Source organism: Triturus cristatus, chromosome 11 (genome assembly GCF_964204655.1).
Source record: "Triturus cristatus chromosome 11, aTriCri1.1, whole genome shotgun sequence".
NCBI classification, from domain to species: domain Eukaryota; kingdom Metazoa; phylum Chordata; class Amphibia; order Caudata; family Salamandridae; genus Triturus; species Triturus cristatus.
In genome coordinates this window covers 874923180-874943999 of record NC_140594.1, presented here as the reverse complement: position 1 = coordinate 874943999, position 20820 = coordinate 874923180, and the positions used below count along the sequence as shown (strand labels likewise).

Below are 20820 nucleotides of genomic sequence, written 5' to 3'. Positions count from 1 at the left end.
AGGTTCAGTATGGAGATATTGCAGATATAAATTAAAGGTGTATATATGTATGTGTAGGAACCTGGGTTCACCAGGCCCTAAGGGCGGTAACGTGGCGCGAGCCGGTCAGGCAATCAGAGGGCTATGTGTTAAGCAACCATACACCACACGCTTCTCATGGACTAGAGTCACACACAATAAGGGACGCCACACCGTTTAAATTATGCAAATACTTCAAGTTTATCCAAGTATAGCTGGTCAGTTGCAGTTCAGGAAATAACAAGGTAATACATGAATCATAATACCATCGTTCAGTACATGCGACACTCTTGGTGATATCTATGCAGTGCCTAACCTCGTTCATGTACCCACGCCCGCGGGTGAAATGCGGGAGATTCTAGCGCTGTGCGCGCTTATGTAAAGTCTTTCCCTGAACAGGCCGTCTAACACAGCGCACTACTTGTAAGGGGGAACGTTGGGTTCATCAACATGGCGCCTGTCGAACTGAGCGCTCCTCGTGACCACTGGCCCCTCGTACTGTGAAGCAAGGCATATAAAACACAGCGCTACGCGCAATCAGTTGCATATGGAAACGTTTGCGTAGAACAGTTATCACAACGCGTTACTCGTAATCAGTTGCATATCATTACCTTCGAGCAGAGCATATAACACAGTGCGCTGCTACTCGCGTTCCTGGGCAGGTAATTAATTTCGAGCAGAGCATATAACACAGTGCGCTACTCGCATTCCTTGGCATGTAATTTACTTTCGAGCAGAGCATATAACACAGTGCGCTACTCGCATTCCTTGGCATGTAATTTACTTTCGAGCAGAGCATATAACACAGTGCGCTACTCGCATTCCTTGGCATGTAATCTACTTTCGAGCAGAGCATAGAACACAGTGCGCTACTCGCATTCCTGGGCAGGTAATTACTTTCGAGCAGAGCATATAACACAGTGGGTTACTCGCAGTCCCGGTCTCTCCGGCTGGGGAAGCAGGGTCGGTGGCGTGAAGCGCCACACGAGGGTAATGTCAGTCAGTTCTTTGGGCGGCTTCCAGCGGGGAGGGTAACCGGACTTGAGGAGCGGGTCCCTATGCTCCGGTGCAGTTCACAGAGCACCGCGCTCAGTATTACAAAAGGGGGGACACGGACAGGATCCCTCGGCGGGGTCTCTCTGTCGCGCAGGCAGGGGAGGGGACTCCCACGGAGGGGACAACCCGGGCCAAGTGCGGTGTGGTTTCCAGACCAGCAGGGGGCGCACCAGGGGGGATCTCGGCCTCCGGGCTTACCTCCGTCTCGGCGTCAGCAGGCGTCCGTCCTCACGACGTTGGGGGAACTCGGCCCGACCTTGCGCACCTCCTCACACGGCTGCGACGGCAGCGACGGGGCCCCGGGCTTCGCCTGGGCCTCGCGACACAGCAGGGCACTCCTCCAGGCCGCGGTGGTGAGCGCGCTGGCTTCGTCGTCGCAGGGGGGGGGGCTCAAATTAAGGATGGGGTAAAGTGCTCAGCGGAGCACGCTGCCGGGGGTCCCAGACCAGGGCAGGGAGCGCGGGGGTCACAGCGCTAGTACCTGGTCGATCCCCGGTGGCTTGGCAATCGGTTTAGCAATTAGTTCAATAGGTTAGCTGGGACACGCAGTCTCAGCTCTGGCATTCAAGGCTTACAGCTCGCTCTTGTCATGCAGTCTCAGTTCTTAAAGTTAGGTTTCAGTTCTCAATTGACAGATGAAGTCTTTTGGCGCAGATGTATCTGGCGCCCTTAAGGGGTTCTGTTACAGGGGTAGGGATGGAGAGGGCGACTAGGTCCTTCCTAGTCAGGCTGGCAGAGAGTCTCTGGGTCCTCCTACTACTGGGCAAGATCAGTGGGATTCACAGGGCACCTCACTCACTTAAGAGGCAGTACCTAAATCCTGTCACTCTCAGAGGCATAAGTCCCTGGCTAGGCCCTACCGCCTACACTCCTGGTGGATTCTTCCAGCTCTGCTTCACCCCAATGGCCAACTCACCACAAAAGTTTCCCTCCCACTCTTAAGTAGCCCTAGGTCAGCTGACCTCTAGCCAAGGCGGCAAAAGTAAAACCCCACCTCCCTTCTAGAAGGTTCCAGCTTCTTCCAGGAGCTTCCCCACTCTAACTATGGGACAAAAAGGCGGGCTGGTATCGCAACATTGTTGTGGGTCCCAGCCAGCTCCTGGCAGCTAGGGTGCTACTATGAAAAACGACCACCCTGCAGTAGCAGGGGTCTGTGGCAGCCATCTTGGGAGAAGTAAGCACCTGCACCTTAACACTACAAAAACGAAAAAAATGTGGGAAAAAGGGCCAAGTCCAACAGTATGTGTTTTGAATAGTCAAAATGCTTCTAAGGGTTTGGCAAAAGATTGATTTCATGGAAGGCTGCTGACCCAAACCCCAGTATTTCCCACCCACTGTACCCACTGCGGTTGCCACCTAAAGGAGCAGTGTACCCACCTTTAGAGATGTCTTTTTTTTTTTAATTCAGCTGTTCTCATATATTGCCAAAGGAATTATTGCACTAATGAAGTCAGATGTTTAAAAAACTGATGAAGGCAGAAAGGTATTTCTACAGGATGCAGATGGCCCTGGCTGGGCCATCATTTTTATAAGCGCAATCCTACCCATTTGAGCGAAAGTAAGTCTGTTCCAAAGAAGGATGTCTATCTTTGAGCTGTCATATTGGATGCCGTTTTTTCAGGCCATGCCTGCACTCTTCCTGCAAAACAACAGTTGATGGACAGAATGCAGAACAATGTCATACATTCACCCCAGTACAGAGATCTGGGCCTTAATCCATCATTGTTTTTGCTCACCATGCCATTCCAGTTTGAACCCAGCCATATGCAAATCAGTCTTGAGCCTGTGCCCAATGGGAACAGTCCATCCTGAACTGCCTGGCCAAGTCCTCCCTGGACTGGAAACAAGCCTCCTAGGACCGGTTTCAGGGTTTCACCCCTCTTCAGCCAGGATAGTTTGACTCCAGTGGCATGGAGAGAATGGGACTCAGGTCTGAGCATACCCGTCCTACTCGGGGTGACAAATGCAAAAACAACAGTTGATGGACAGAATGCAGAACAATGTCATACATTCACCCCAGTACAGAGATCTGGGCCTTAATCCATCATTTTCTTGCTCACCGTGCCATTCCACTTTGAACCCAGCCATATGCAAATCAGTCTTGACCCTGTGCCTCATGGGCACAGTCCAGCCCAAACTGCCAAGCCAGGTTCTCCCTGGACTGGAACTAAGCATCCTAGGACCAGTTTCGGGGTTTCACCCCTCTTCAGCCAGGATAGCTTGATTCCAGTGGCATGGAGAGCACGGGACTCACGTCTGAGCATACCCGTCCCACTTTTCCTGGGCTACATCTATCCATAGATTGTTAAAGCAACTGTGAGCTATCCTAATCTGGTTTTACGAGACCCATTTCACAGTTTCCTCCTAAACACATTGGAAACACTTGACCTATCCCAACTTACTCAAAATCCTGTGTCCTGCCTAAATTCATGTGAATACCCTCGGTTTGTGAGCGTCACCGATTCGAGTGAGCGAGTCATATCAGCAGATCTGCATATGAAGTGTCTTTATCTTTAATTTCCAGGGTCCAGCAGTAACCCTCTGTTTCTTCCGTTTGCAGCAGCCATGCCTCTAAGGGCTCTATCCCCAGTGCAAAAAGCAAAAATGCTCTTAGTTGATTCTTTTAAATTTATTTATTTATGTTGGGCTCTTGGACGGTTCTCAAGATTGAGTTTGTGAACTGTCAGTGAATTAACCGTTAAGATGTACAAAAGTAATTCTCCCTGTAACCTTTTAATGCGCGCCTGACATTTTGTGACACTAATTTCTTAAAAACTACGGAACATATTTTTAGCAAACCAAGCAAGGCAAACCTCTGAGTAAAAGTCTAGTTTGGTGGAATTCCATTACGTTTTTACTGTAGCAAGAGCTAAGTTTCCTGAGATTGAACATTGCAACTCGTTGCTTTTTTGACTCCCACAAGATTTATTTTTTCACCTGAAAGGATCAGCACAAAATTTGACATGCTTCAACCTGGAATGTATGCTATTTAGTTGGATAGTTGTGTGCAGGTTCATTATGCACCTCCAAAGTAATGACCAACTGGCATATGCATCAACAATGCCATTTGCGATTCCTTATTAGCGAAAAATAAGGATTCGCTAATAAGGAATAGCAAAAGGCTATGCATGTAGAAATCGCTTACAAAATAGCGATTTCTAAACATTCCTTAAATGCGACTCGCAAATTGCGAGTCGCAATTGAGGAATACCTCCCCATTTATTCCTATGGGCCTAGAGGCCCATAGGAATGAATGGGAAGACTTTCTCAATTTGCGATTCTCAATTAGTGAATCGCAAATTGATCATGCAATTTCAAGGGTGCCAGGGTGTCAAAAGGACACCCTGTTGCACCCCTGAAATCTTCCTATGAGTACATCTTGCACACACACATGCCCCAAGGGCATGTGTGTGTGTGTGTGTAAAATGGAACTTTAGTGCATTTTTCAAAGTTTTTGCAAATTACCATGAAGTTCAACTTCGTTGTAATTTGCTCCCCCTATTAGTGAAATCGCTAATATTTTTACTTTTATGCATGGCATTTAAGGAATCTCAATTTGAGATTCCTTAAATGCAATCACAATTTAAGTAATCGCAATTTAGAGATTACTTAAATTGCGATTTTTGCATTTGGGATGATGCATCCCAAATGCAAAAATACCGGTCGCAAAGGGGCAGATTCTGAGAATCTGCCCGTTTGCGACCGGTTTTTGCTTTGATGCATGTGGGCCTAAAACAAAATACAGCTTTTCGGTGGAACAGAATCCTTACCATAAGTACATGGTGTCTCTTGCCACTGTTGATATACATGCACACAGAAATAGAACAAGATAAACTGTAGGGTTCAAAAGTAGAAATGATGCACATCACAATAGTATATTATAATCTTTATTATGATTATTATTATTTTTAGGTTTTTATAGCGCTATCTAGACCCAAAGGTATTGGAGCGCTTTCAATGTTATGTTATGTTATAACGTTTACAAGCGGTACATGAGGTAATTCATAACATTCCTAGTTGAACAACACAGCATTATGTGGTTATAAAGTCACACAAGCATAACACGATGACCACCGAGTAATAGTATCTGGGACAGACCTGGAGACCGAAAGATCCTCGAGCCCATCCCGAAGGAACCAGCTAAAGAGGGAAACGCAGAACAGCCCACACGCTGAAGCAGCTGTAATCATCAAATTCAAAGATGATGCAAGGCGCAGGGGAGGTAAGGCTCCAGAAAAGCACCCAATGAGTCAAATTCCTTACTGCTACAGGGGAGGTGATATCAGTATAGCAGTAAGCAGAAGAACAATGAAAACGATACATTTTCTGCACAGTTTGTAATGTTCCAATGTTTGCAAAGCTGGGTACTTTTAAGAATCCAACAAAGATTCAAATAAAGTTTTTATTGGTTGATTGGGTACACACCTTAATGGGGAAAGCCACAGAACCAATGCGGTGCAGCTAGGCGTTTGGTAACAATGTTTGAAAATGATTTCTATTCATGAGCACCGGTCGGAACGCTCTGGATATTGTAACAAAGTGATGTGCTACTTTGGAAGAAGTGGTTAACATTTAAAGTTTGCGAACTTCTGAAACAGTACCGAAAGGAACCAAAGAAAAAGAAAAGGTGATGTGGAACACCTAGTGATTGAAAAGGAACTTAAGAGTGTTCATCAGTTCACACTTTTTTGTTGGAACAGTGAACACAGGTTTCAAACATTGACTGGCCCACATTAACTGCCGCTGATCCACTAGGTTTGTGATAAACCACAAGGGTCTCTTGCTGTCTGACAAGCTGGTTAGCTGGACCACTACAACTCTAGGAGCATATGAAAGAAGATAAAGGGGGTGCATGGTGGAATGTGCTTGCCAGGCATAATTTCCAATCCGTCTTACTTTCATCAGTTCATACCTCAGCAGACTACCTCTGTCACGTGTGAGTGGCTTCAGTAGAGATTTTCAAACCTATGCAAACATCAAGGTCGTTCTTTGGCCAGCCTCCGTTTTATCTCAGAGCTGTAGAGTGCAATTCAAGGTACTCTCGTATTGCCTCTTATCTCTGGCTGGGTTTTTTTATGCAGCCAGGAAATCGTAATCTGGGCAGTCCAGCAGCGTTTTACCTAGGCCTTCAGGTTTAGTCCTAACCAGGAGGAGGTGTACAGCCTTCAGCTCTGCATTGATGAGCTGGACGGCAGCTCCAGCTTATATTTAGTGAGACTGACAGTACTTCAACAACCCACTGCCAACCGCAGTCCAGTGCATGTCACAGTTTCAGATGTCTAGCTAACCTGGCTGTTTCATAGTTTACTTCCTCTAGCGAAGTGTCTGGGAAGACCCTCGCCACTGAATGCTCCACAGAGGCTCGTGTGTGTGTGTGGGGTGTTTTTTTTATTTTAAATTCCTCCTCCTATGTTGATTTTGTGATGCCTCCTGTATTCATTTTTGGTTTTTCTGCGCACTAAATTTATTGACCCTGATGGCTTTTTCTTGCAAAAGCACAATCCAGAACAAAAGTGTTTCTCGTTTTCTGTGTTGGATCGAAAACATGTTCTGTTTCAGTCAAATATGAACGATCTAAAGAATATACATCATGACCGCAAAGCAGAGTCGATTAATATTTTCACTTTCCTGGTCCATTTGTTAGTGAGTACTGGCAGTCGTTGAGACAGATTGTTAAAACATCATCTCTGTTTATGTACTAAACTCGGGTTTAAGTTCTAGCTTTTGATTGTTACTTTTTCTGTGATTTACATTGCCATCCTGAATTTCCATTGCAGAAGATTTTACATCTCTATAGATCCTACTTTAGACTAAAACGTTTAACCAGTATTCTACTCCCCAAAATACTGCTATAAGCACTTTAAGGGTGGTGTGATTTAAAACAGTATGTCTATTTGTTTGGTATGTGACAGGTCAATTAAAGTAAGTGTATGGTTTGCTGTGTGAATAGAAATGTTTGAACTCAAACCACTGAGTGTTGTTACCTTTCTGCATTACTAGCTGAATTCTTGCAACTGTAGCATTAGGAGTTTGCATGTACTGTAAACCTGTTTGTGTGCAGGTAAAAGGAAAAGATGGAGTTGGTGCTGTAATGGATTCCATGGAACTAGAGCGACAGCGAGGAATCACAATTCAGTCTGCTGCCACCTACACAAAATGGAAAGATACCAATATCAATATAATCGATACACCAGGTATGCTGAAAGTAAGATTTTTGGATGCAATTGTATCGGATACCCACTGCATGCCGTAGCTGACTGAAGACAATGTTGAGCAATTGGACATTTATTTCTTGTTTCTAGTTAGTGTTCTTACAAAAAGAAAGACGTTTGTTAAGGTTTTTCAGATATCATACAAAATTATTATATTGGTAAATTATTATGTGATGTTGGTTCAAACGCTACTATCTAATTGTTGATAGGTTATGGCTCATAAAATGGTGGATACCAAAGAAGATAGTGTGTGATTACATTTGGCAGAATTGTGACACCCTTAAGTGACTTTTTTTAAGCTAAGCTCATTTTAAAGATCAGCAATGTTGTATACCTTGTAGTCACAGTATTTGTCTTACTTGGATGATCTGGCAACCAAAACAGGCAAATAAACTTGATGGGTAACTTAGTAGGAGCTTCTGAATAATTTGGGTGAAGAGTAATGTGGGCTGTAGTTATTGTTATAGCTAATCCTTCTGTTTCCATTCAGTGCCATACAACTTGTTGCAATTCTTCTCAAGTACAGTTTCTGACAATTCTTAGGCCTAGTCAGTTTGTGAATGTTATTTCCTGTATTCGAGTAAACTGTTTTTACCCATGTTTAACATTGTGATGTGAATGTGTACTAGTTGGCATTCTATTTGTGATCTTGTTGTTATATCAGTTTTGCACAGTTCTGCATGCCCTAATTTGTGAGGATAGATGTTATTACAATAGCACAGTTATTATGATGAGTGTACACCGAAACATCAGCAGGGCAACCCGATGCATAAAGTGTACCTAGGAGCGATAGAAGAGAAGTTCTTTGGAAGCACTGTTACTCCACAATAGAGTCTTATACATAGTGTGCCCAGGAGCAAGTTGGGAGCAGGAGGAAAGCAAACCAGAGAAGGAACCTATTAGAGGCCAGGTTAACCCACCAAGCAGTATTATATCTTACTCTGAATTACAGTGGAGAAACTGAACAGCAGCAGATCTGAGACTTTGTTGCTCCACTAAGGCACAGTATAGTGTATGGAATCTACACATGCACAAAAGAGGAGCAACCCACTAGAGGCACTGTTAAAACACAATGGACTATTGTATGGAGTCTTCCCTGGATTTACAGACTATCCACACATTGAGGACACTGTCAAACCATTAAATGAGTTACGTTTGATGCTCACCCAGGATTTAGTTGGGAGTGCTTCAGGCGTGGACTGGGGAGAGGAAGGAACAGAGGACCAGAATGTGCCCAACTGGGGTAGACGCCACAGGTGATGATCTCAAATATTTCTCACTGTATTGGCCCTTTATAATATTTATTTTTTTATAATTTTAATAGCAGTATTTATAGGCCTAGGCCCTAGCCCAGAGAGCTGAGGTATTTATTAAAGAATTATATTTATACAGATATCTATTTATATATTCCCCGATTTTTTTTTTTTTTTTTTTTTTTTTTTTTTTTTAAACGTGTTGCCATTTGCCAATACTGGTTGGCACACAGCCGTATTTCCCACCAGTCTTTTTTTATCACTGGTTGCAAGAAGGCTGTTTATTGTACATTTGCATCAATTGTAGACTGCCATTGAAATATTGAACATGTTATTTACATACAAGAAACCTTTGCACACTGCTCTATTCATTCTGTTCTTTTTGCTTTTCTACATTTTATTTTTTACCTTAAGTCAATCTCCAGTGCTCTCTCTCTTGCAGGACATGTGGATTTTACAATAGAAGTGGAAAGATCTCTGCGAGTCCTTGATGGAGCTGTGCTGGTCGTGTGTGCTGTTGGGGGAATCCAGTGCCAGACTATGACTGTAAACCGGCAAATGAAACGCTACAATGTCCCTTTTCTTACCTTTATCAATAAATTGGATAGGGCAGGTGCCAATCCAGTCAGGGCAATGCAGCAGCTAAGGTGAGTATTGGACTTGTGCAACTGTAAAAAAAGTCAAAAGATTAGCAGTGTTACAGTAGCTTGACCCATGTGAGCACAGAATATCCATAATTTGGTTAGTTTCTGGTTTTATTCAGGTCTTTATGGCTGATGTGGGTTTGTCCTATTTAGCTCATTGGTCCCACGATTTGAAATCCATGCTCCTCCAGCCTTATCTTATGTCATAAAGTCTGACAGCATGGCAACCGTTTTAACATGTGACTCTCCATGTCCATTTTTATCCATCATTTTAAATCTGCAAGCAGAAATAATACTGATCCTGTTGGGTTTAAATACAGAAGTGTTTATATAAGGACAATTGGAGACCCCAATGGCTTGAAGATGTATGTGACTTGTTCGTGGTTCCTCCTTAGTGTTATTTCTCTATTATTCTAGGATGTACTCATGGTCTACATAAACTGTTGACATCCGAGGTCTTTGTTGCAGGATTGTCCGCAACCTCTCATTCTTACAGCTCAAAAAAGAGACAAATTGTTTGTAAATCGGTTTATTAGTTTTATATTCCACCAGTAGCAGAAAGCAGTGCATGCCTCAGTCATAGGACTGCTATAGACATACCGCCCCATCCCTACAATAGCAAAAAATTATTGTCAGTATTATCATCGTTCTTTTGCCTGTCAAGATTGACCTATAACAAAGATGTTAATCTAAACATAAATCCTAAATCTCGCATGGGTCCGGTGTTCTATTTAATACCACAGTTAGCCTAGTTTTTTAGGTTATGTCCTGCTTAACTGTTAATAGGTTTTGAGGCATTAACGTACTCACAGATGCACTGTGGAGAGGTTCTTGTTGGTCTTTCGAGTAGAGTGCCTATATCTGAGTTTCTGGCATTTCTTTACCACCAATCGCTTTTCTTCACCGCCTCTCAGTCTTTTAACCTTTCCACATCCGCTATTCCCTTCGCTCACAGTCTGTCCCAAATGAAACCAATAGTTTGTCAGAAATGCACTTTTTGGCACCTACACGCTCCCCACCTACTTTTCCCATGAAATGCAAGGCTCAAGCTCTCCACGTAATTTTACCATTTGCAAGTGGCCTTGCTGATCTCCTCTTCGTTGCTAAAGGCCTTTTTACTAACAGAAATGCTAAGTTCAGAAATCTGTTAGTAGCTTTTTTTTCTGTTTCTGAGGAGGAAAAAGCCCAGATAAACAACTCTCAGGGGCTAGTAATCCATTCCTATTGATGTTCCCTACTAGATGTCCTTTTCTGAAGTGGTTTATTGTGGCACATTCACATTCCAGACTGAGTGACAGGATACTTGGGGCCTGGCGGTCTTCCTGTGGGCCCCCACCCCAGCGCCCTGCAGAAAGACCCCCAAACCCTGACCGCCCACTGGATTAAGAGTTTAATCCTGGCGGACGATGTGTGCTACTGCAGTCCCATGGTGTTGCTTTTCTAAGGCTCAAAGGAGAGCCATAGAAAGGCAGTTCCTTGGGACTGTGATGCACCTTCCTGCATGGGAAGAAATGCACCATGTTGTACATTCTTTTCATGCTGGAACTGGGGTTGCAGAAATACAGGGGGGGGCACACTATGTGCCCCCCTGCATGCACCCCAATTCACAGAGCTACCCCTTACTGCCGTGGATAGGATTGTGGTGAGGTAACTCTAAATATGCTCAACAGTGTCGTAGTGGCACCACCAGCATATTGCTGCTTCAGACCACTGCGCCACCGACGCAGGCTCAGGAATCCATGCAGTTTGCAGTGGTCCAGTGGCAGTCCAACTGCCAAACTCGTAATTCGGCGGGAGGACCGCCATTCTGGTGGTCCACAGACTTCCAACGCCACTACAGCGATCTGACGGACTGCTGTAGTCTTAATTAAGCTCTTAGTGTTTTTAGTTCTCCAGCTGCATCCCAGTGCGCCACATTCCCAACTCTTGAACATTCAGCCAACTTGCTAGTGCTTAATTGTCCTTGAGGATTTGGAAGACCATCCATTGACACATGATTTGTTTTCTGCACGGACCTCTTCTACCACTTCAGTGCTAGTCTGAGTAGCTGGGGCTCACCCAAGTCAAGTTTATACTTCCATGTATAAAGCAGCTAGAGTGCCCTGATCGATCTCACTCTGGAATTTCCTGCAGGTGCATCCTGCCGATCTGTATGGCCACCTACTAAATAGTAAAGCTCAAAATGTAGTCCACCTAAACGCCCTTCTGACATTGGTAGCGTCAACTTGATGTGTGCCACCCTGTGCTTGCCGTCCCCCCATATTAATTTCTTCAATAGAGAATCTGTTTCTCTAAAACGTCTCCTCGGCAACCAAACTGTATAGTGACAAAATATATATGAGATCCTAGGCAACATTACAGTTTTGACCAAAGCAGTCCAACCCATTACTGATAATGAAAGTGATCTCCAAAACTAGATGCACTGTTGGGGGGAATGCTTAACTCCCTCTACCCTATTCATACCAGTGCTTCCATTAGGCTCTCAGATGACAGATATCCCACGGCACCGTAGAGGAAGTTCTGTGAAGTCTCCTCCTGTATTTTGAAGAGTCTTCTGAGGTTTAGTTAGGGTTTCTTTATGTGGGAATTATTCTCTTCTGATTTGGTGGACCTGCATCATGAGTAAATGGTAGACATTTTATACTCCAAGTTCAGCATGGTTGGCAGCCTATGAGAAGCTTGTTGCAGTCACTTGCAGGACCAGCAGGTCCATGTGTGATTAAAATCCATATCTTTTCCTGAAGTTTTCCCTATGATGATCTCCTTTAGGGATTCTCACTTCTAGCTCAGATACTGGGATATTCAGTGATTCAAGTGCCATGTGTGGGATGCCTCTTAAGACACTGAATGTAAATGGGACTCTATTTCATCAGAGTTTGCCATATTTCTTTCCCTGTAAAGGTAGGTGTAATGTGAAATGCATCTCTAATCTCTTCGTGGCTATGCACAACGCTCACCTGCCCATCCCCAAATTGCATTATGAGTGTATCTCACAGTTCAGATCTAATCAGTCAGGCCAGCTGACACAAATTACACCGGTCATAAACATTTGGAACCTGGAACACCCTGCCTCTCCAACTCAGTCAATCACTGCCCCAATTCAGGAAGGACCTCAAGACATGGCTCTTTGACTGAACCACAGTGCCTCTGACAGATCAGCAGTCCACCACACCCACCCCCCACACTTGAGACCATTACAAATGACTAGTCACGCTTTACAAGTCACTTGATTGATTGTTAAAGAATTTTCCCTCGCATACCAAATGTATTCTGGTTTTTTGACTATCAACAAGCATGTTACTTTATACGCTACTTGGCCTACCAAAATGTCTATAGGATAATGCTTGAATACTGAACTGGAAAGGTGTTAAGATTTTTGTAATCCTATGTATTTAATATTTTAGAGCCAAACTAAATCAGAATGCAGCCTTTGTTCAGATACCCATTGGCTTGGAGAACAACCTGAAAGGAATTATCGATCTTCTGGAGGAGCGTGCAATATTCTTTGATGGCCAGTTTGGGTATGTATTCAATTAGATGCATCATTATGCAAACTGTAGAATAATTTTAAGGTGCCACAGGTTTTGATAACCCAAGCAAGGTTTACCATCTTCTCTTATTTCTTGTTTATGTGGCAGGTTTCTGTAATTGAAATAAACTGCTGATTATTGTTTTGGGGAACAAATTGTTCACTGGCACCAAGTGGAGTCTATAGTTGTGTTCAAGGTTTATTTAGGATTAAAATAAACATATGATTAAAATAAACATGATAAGCCTCTCTGATAAGCTATAGCCCTTTTTTAAACTGGTAAACTGTATAAGACTTTCCTTATTAGAAAGAGGTTAAAACCCCTTGTACTATAATTCGAAGAGCGGATATTAAAGCCTGGTTTTTTTGGAGACGTTATCTTGCTATTGAAATATTTTCCTTTTTGCACTGTATATTTGATCATTTGAGCATGTGTGGTTTTGCTAAAAAAAAAAGGTTTACTAGATTAGTCTGGGGTAGAAAATTGTTGAAAATGTTCAACAGTAATATGTGGTATAAATATATTGTAAATATTTGTATGCATTTATTAGATGCAAACATGTGTGTCTGTGTCTCTGTCTGTGTCTCAGTCAGGAAACCTATATTAACCCAGTATTTGTTATGTTGGATAGCTCTCTGCTTAAATGTACTGGGACGTTTTGGAATAGTTAAAGTATAAAAAAACTACAGAAAGCAACTTAGCACACCAACGTATGGCCCCTGATCATGACTGGCTTACTTCTCCTTCTTTATCTCACTTTTCTAGGAAGGTTTATATCTGCCGCTCTCACCTTTTCTTAGATTAAACAGTTCCATTTGTTTTATATATTTAATAAATGCTACATACCACTTTTAAACTTGGATCTTATTTATTACTCTACTATGAATTATGTAATTTAAAAGCTATGGCTCTAAAATCTTATTTTACTCAGCCTAAAGAAGTGAGTTTTGGTTTCCTACACCAAAAAGTGTGGAAGTGTGCTTTTCTCAGCCTTAAAAGTGTGGAAGCATTGCTTTCTTGAGGCTTAAGGTATGACACTTCACTTGTAGTAACATGTCATCCAGTAGACTGCAAGATTTGCTTTTTAAGACAAGTTGGTCTGAAAATTATTCTTGAGATGGAGAGCACAACAGAAGTTGTCCCTTTCCCTTCTCTTCACTGAATTGATCTTTTCTCCCAGTTTTCCATGCACTGATAGATACCCTTTATGCCCGTTTCCTCTTAATCCTTCCCACTGGTCTTAATCGTACTATGTCTAAAGAGGGTAGATACCTGTTGTGAAGAATAGAAGACACAGGTAGCTGTGAATGCTTCTTTATTTGACCATACACTCTCCAAATACCCTTCACTTCACACAACATTCTACGGTAAGCTTCTTTCAGAAGATTCCATTATGGAAAGAGGGGAAGGGGTGGCGGAAGGTTCCATGTGTAAAGTAAATATTACAACACGCCTCCCTTACTTATTCAACATTTTACAATTTTATCACAACTCCACAGTTGACCATTTTCTAACAGAACTACATTGTCGAAAACTTTAGACCCTTTACATGGTGGGTAAAACCTGCTTTGATTGTTGTGATCCTTGACACTGCGTTTGACCTGTACCCAGTCTCCTACCTCGTAATTGTGGTGTTTGACACCATATCTGGTGTCGTACCAGTTCTTGTAAGATGTTCCTTCCCACCTCCTCAGTGTCAATATTAACAGGTTTACCCCCCTTTAGCCAATTAGGATTGAGCTTTGTGCCAGGTTCCCTACCCCTGAGAGAAACCAAAGGGGAGATTCCTGTAATGTTGTTAGGAGTGGTGTGAAAAGCCCACAAACATTCACACAAGGACGATTCTACTTCGAGACCACTCGTTATAGCCAACTGAAGGTGTTCCTTTATGAGTTGGTTCTCTCTCTCTCTCTCGACCAACCCATTGGCCTTAGAGCAATACAATGCTGTTTTCTCATGTTTGATGTTATAGTTCTCCAAGAATTCTCTCATGGCCTGAGAGGTAAATTGTACCCCGTTGTCCGTCACAATGGACATAGGAATGCCCTTAGTAGCGAAGGTCTCTTTAAGGAACTTGACAACTGATTTAGTGTTCGCACTGTGTACAAATCTGTGCGTTATCCAGTGAGAGGTATAGTCCACCAACACGAGCATGAACATTTTGTATTCCCCTAGATGATCCATTGGTCCTATCACATCCATGGCCAATTTGCTCCAAGGTTTCTTGGGAACATGAACTGGGGACAAGGGTGCTCTGCGGATCGATTTGGATTTATCACTCCTTGCGCAGCTGACACAATCCTGGACTAGACTTTCGACCATGGTATCCATACTTGGGAACCAGTAATTAGCTCCGATTCTGCTCTTAGTCAGGCTATGTCCTAGGTGTCCTTCGTGAGCAAGTTCCACGATTCTTCTTCTTACATCTCTAGGAGGAACCAATTTATCCTTCCGGTGAACTTTTCCTCCTAAAATGCTCCGTTCTAAACGGACTTCCCAGAAACGTTTTAAATAGTCATCAACTTCCATACACTTGTCTGGCCAGCCCTCAACTATGACTTTCTTGAGTTTACTGAGCTGGTCGTCTAGTTGCATAGCTTTTTCCCATTCTTCAGTGATAGCTGGTCCATTCACAGCTAAAATTGGACTATCCAACAATTCTTCTTTGCATTCACTTTCTAGAGGTGACCTGGACAAAAAATCTCCAACTTGGTTTTTATTTCCTGGCATGTATTCAACTTTGAAACAATAATTGTCCAGCCCCAGTATCCACTTTCCTATTCTGGGAGTACAGTTTTCCATGCCTTTCACAGAGAACACGTAAATGAGTGGTTTGTGATCCGTTCTTATGGTAAACTTTAGCCCCCACCAGGAAAAACTTGAAGTGCCTCACCGCCCAGAAGCACGCCAGCGCTTCTTTCTCTATTACAGAGTAGTTTGTTTCGACTCCTGAAAGGCAACGAGAGGCTAAGGCTATGATCTTTTCTTCTCCCTCTTCTTTTTGGATTAATGCCGCTCCCAACCCTCTATTGGAGGCATCAGTGATGAGGATCGTTTTCCTCCTGGGATCAAAGGTGCTCAAGGCTGGTGACTTCAGAATTTCTTCCTTCAATGCGTCCACAGTTCTCTTGTGACTGTCTTCCCAGACAAATTCTGCATTCCTCTTTTAGAAGAGTGCGCAAGGTGTCACATTTGGTGGCAACATTTCTGACATACTTGGACATATACTCAAGCAGTCCTAGTAATGAGTTTAGTTCTTCCTTGGTTGAGGAGCATCACGAACAGCAGCAAGAAGATTCAGTTTGGGGCGGAACCCCTTCTCAGATATAGAGTGTCCCAAATAGTCCACAGACGGAACTCGGATCCTACACTTAGATTTTTGAACTGTTAGTCCTGCATCCATGAGTTTGGTAAATACCGTCCTTAGGGTGTGGTCATGCTCTTCCAGAGAGTCTCCAAACACCAAAATATCATCCTGGAAACAAAGGCAATTTTCAACCTTCCCCAGGATATGATGCATAATTTTTTGGAATACGGCAGCCGCCGACGCCTGTCCAAAGGGTAACTTCTTAAACATAAATGCACCTAGTGGGGTTATGAATGCAGTCAAAGGCCTCGAATCTGGGTGGAGATCAACTTGATGGTACGCCCGCGATAAGTCGATGACACTAAAAACGGTGGCGCGTCCCATGGTACTGAGCATGTGATTTATGTTGGGTAAAGGGTACCTCTCCACCCAGATGCTCTCATTCAAGCTACGTAAATCTACGCAGTCTAATGCTGTCACCATTGGCCTTTGAGGCAATAACGATCGGGCTAGCCACTCAGAGGTGGTGATGGGTTGGATTATGTCTAACTCACATAACCTTCTGATTTCTTTCTCCAAAGGTTCCTTCATTAGATGTGGAACAGGTCGCAACTTGTGTACTATTGGTTTAGTATTGACTTTGATCTTGATCTTGTGCTGGAAATCATGGAGGAGTCCAAGTTTGTTCTCAAAAAGCTTAGGGAATTCTTCACATAGGTCACTACCTTTAGGGTCTTCATTGGTTAAAATAACTTGTTCCGAGTTGTTGGGGTCCAAGATAATACCCAACTCCTTCTGGTGTTGCCACCCTAAGAGATTAGACCCAGATTCGACAATATATACCTTCCCTTTAGTGCACCTCCCTTTAAATTCTACATGCATCTCTTTCATGCCAATTAGAGGTATGGGTTCTTTGGTGTACCCAGTTGGTGAAATGTTAGGCTTCATCACAAATGAATCTTCATTGTTGTTCATGCTTTCAAAATCATTGCGGTTCAGCAGGGTGAAAGGAGAACAGGAGTCAGCGGACAGAGACAGTAGAATTGTCAAGCAGTATTTCACATTTGGGGTATACCATGTTAACACAGCCAGACCCATCCTTGACTTGGAAGACCTATTTCTTCTCTTCAGGATTGTCAATACTAATTTCTTTTATTTGGGTGTTATCCTTGTTGGCTCCTTCTTTGCTATGAGGTTCACCTTCGTTGCACACTCTGGCGAAATGACCTTTTCTATTGCATTTTTTACAAGTAAAACTCCTAGCCTGACATTGTGCATAATTAGCTAGGTGGTTATTGCTTCCACACCTGTAACATCTTAGTTTCTTACTAACATTAGAACCAATACTTTGTTGTACATTCTCACCACTTTTAACTTTGCACACTTCAATTTTTTCTTCAGATTCATGCACATTGGCTACTAATTCAGGGGCTGCTTTCATTTCTTTAATACACTTCACCGTATGTTCTATGGATTTAGCAATGGCTACTGCTTCTCTAAGATTACGGTTTTTAGCAAGTAGTTTCTCGTGAATGCGTGTGTTGTTAGTGCAACGCACTAACTGATCTCTAATGAAGGAGTCAGTCAAATTACCAAAGTTGCATAATTGACTGAGTCCCCTAATAGCTGCTATATAATTAGATACAGTTTCCAGCTTGCCTTGAGTTCTAGTAAAAAAATGTATGCCTCTCAAGAACAACATTTATTCTGTCCCCAAAAATCTGTCTCTAATTTTAACATAGTGATAGCAAAGGCATCAATTGGTTCTCCCTCTACCATTTCTGGTTCAGGCAAGGTCTCGTATATTTTTCTACCATGCACCCCCAAATTATGCAAGAGGATATGCTGCTTGCGCAAAGCAGTAAAACGTCCCCCAACCCCCCCCCCCCCCACCTCCCCTATAGCAATAAGGTAGGACTCAAATAATTTCACCCATTCCTTCCAGCATATTTCTGGTTCCCCAATTTCGTTCAACAAGAAGGATGGTGGCTGGCTCATACTTGCAGCAGCCATCATGTTGGTAGCAGAAAACGTAACAATAGAAGGAAAATAAAGAGAGCGACAGAAAAGAAAAGAGATAGAGAGGAGAATGAGTCGGTAGGTGAGAGATCGAAAGAAAAAAGAAGGAAAGTATAGCAGAGTACCCAAGGAGGATTTAACTAAATCTGAAAATCCGTATTAGCATAAGCACACATTCCTAATGAATACTCTGATTGAGAAGTGTAGTAGACCTGTAATGTAACATTAGACACAGTGTAGGTAGCATACTGTAATGGTGGACATGTCGGGCATCGCGCGGCTAGCGCGCGATGCACATGAATATATGTTATCTCAGTCATCGCGCGGTTAGCGCGATGACATCTTAGGAATGTTAATGTGATATTCTGTGGTCTGTGTTCATTTGAATGCGGGCCTGACGCATCGAGCATTCCCTGGTTGTGATTCGAAGTCGGTAGGCAGTTGCCGTTCGTTCACTGCCCTGGGAGGACGCTCCGTGTGTTGGGTGGAGTCTTACGAATGAACTTGGATAACTAATTCAAGAAGATTACTTGATCTATTATCATATCATTTGGCGACGAGCGGCTCCACCCACATACCCACGCAAAGGCGAAATCTCCGGAATCGGACCTTTAAACGTCGTACCTGTAATCCTCACCAATGCCAGAGGGGGAGTCACGAAGTAACTCAGCGGATCGAGCTCCTCCAACGTTTTTGATCGCCTGTCGGGTGAGGTTACGAGGAGGTACGTGAGTTTCATATTTCTTAACGTAGCACCCAGCCGACACATGCTCACCCCTCCTTCTCTATCGTGCACAGCCTCGAGCGCTCCCATCATCCTCGGCGAATCGACGTCATCACGCGACACCATCTTGGATTGGGATACTCTACATTTTAAATCACGGCAACTCATTCAGCGCACCTGTCAATTCAAACAGCGACGCGCACGCTTTGCTTTATTTACCAAAGAGGAATCTTTCCGTGCGCCTGCATATGTTACAACGACGCGCACGCTTCGTTTTGCATACTATTAGTGAGATTTCACCAGCGCTCCTGAATTACTTTCAGTGATGCGCACGCTATAATTTTGGATTGTTTAAGTTTGTGATTGACTAATCAAGTCCATCATAGCACGTCGAGCTTTATTTCAGCGACGTGCACGTTATTAATATTTTTTTTGCAGTTTCATTGATGATTCATAGTAGTCACAGCCAACCTTCTAACAAGTTCGACTGATACACTCTTCATTGTACACTCTTCATTGTAATTTAATTTATTTTACAACAGAATTTGCATATATACAACTTGCATATTGCTATTTAGAGTGTTAAGTAATATTGTTTGACAATTTATTGCTGTTTCATTATTGTTTCACTTGTGTTCTATTATGGCCAATGTGCAACTGATAACACAACCTCCTCCTTTCCTCAGTAAACTTGGTAGCCCACCAATTATTTGGTCAGAATGGTATAGACTATTCGAAAACCATTTGGTAGCCATCGATGCTGTGGATTATTCACCTGCCCGCAATTTTGCTTTGCTTTTCGGATGCCTGGGTCAGGCGGCTCAAAGGATTTTTGATAGTAATGAGCCTGTCCCACCCCCTGCGTCCAGTTCTGGCGATAACAAATTGAATGTCTACTTGGAAGCTGTCGCTCGTCTCAAAAAACAGCTTTCAGATTAACCTAATATTATGTTGGAGCGCAATAAATTCTACAAGAGAAAGCAGGGAGAAGAAGAGAAGGTCGAGGAATGCATATCGGCACTAAGGGTTTTGGCTACAACTTGTGGCTTTGGCTCACTCACTGACAATTACATTAGAGATCAATTTGTTTTTAACTGTGTTTCTCGAAAGATTAGAGAGGATTCTTGGTTGCAAAAATCTTTCCCTATCCGAAGTTACTGAGTTAGCCCTTAACATCGAACGTTCTGTTATCTCAAGCAAGGTCATGAAAGAATCCACTAAAACAGGTATTAACCTAGTTTCACCCCCAGAGGTAGATCAAGACAATCCCATTTGTGCCATAAACGTCAAAGGTACAAAATGTAAAATGTACCCAAAAGAAACAACTATTCTGTTACAGATGCGGGTCTAAAAACCATATTGGTAATTCTCCAAGTTGTCCTGCTATTGGTAAACGCTCTGTTATTTGCAAAAAGGTTGGCCATTTTCAGGGGGTATGCAGGAATGCTCGGAGGTCACTTAACGTGAACAGTATCGACAATGAGACAGATACATGCAGCAATTCTCTGGGTAATGTGGTGGTTACACTTGACTGTGACAGTGAACCTGAATGTATAAAAGGTCCTCTGTGCCCTGCTATAATTGACAGTGTCCCGCTCCAAGTAATGGCTGATTCTGGCTCACCCATTACGATTTTGAGGGACACAACTTTTTACGAATTGTGGAAAAAACAAGTTAGGTTGTTACAGTCTGATGTAAACCCTAAAGCATTTGGAGAAAAAGATATCAATATGATTGGGTATTTTACTGGTACCGTACAATGTCTCGGGAGAGAGACTGAAACTAAAATTTATGTGGCGGAGAAAGGTAAAAATATTATTGGGTGGAAAGACTTGGCGCGGATGGGGCTATATTTAGTCCCAGGGGAAGAGAACCCAATTAAAGTGGGTGATCTTCCCAAATGTAACAGAGTGCACACCGACTATGCCAGAAGATGAATCAGTAAAAAAGATAATTTCAGAATTCAAAGCTGTATTTAATGACAAAGTGGGTTTGGTTAAAGGAATTGAACATCGTATCAGATCAGTCCCTGGTGCTCAACCAGTCTCACACAAAGT

The 20820-nt window shown here is 43.0% G+C and overlaps 1 protein-coding gene across 1 annotated transcript in view; it reads left to right on the top strand.

Moving 5' to 3' along the window:
* GFM1 (G elongation factor mitochondrial 1) overlaps window positions 1–20820 on the top strand; it is a 239150-nt gene that overhangs the window by 20031 nt on the left and 198299 nt on the right. The window contains exons 3-5 of the mRNA XM_085634740.1: window positions 7136–7268; window positions 8982–9186; window positions 12588–12704. Of these exons, the coding sequence (XP_085490866.1) occupies window positions 7136–7268; window positions 8982–9186; window positions 12588–12704 (455 nt within the window). The remainder of the gene's footprint in view (window positions 1–7135; window positions 7269–8981; window positions 9187–12587; window positions 12705–20820) is intronic.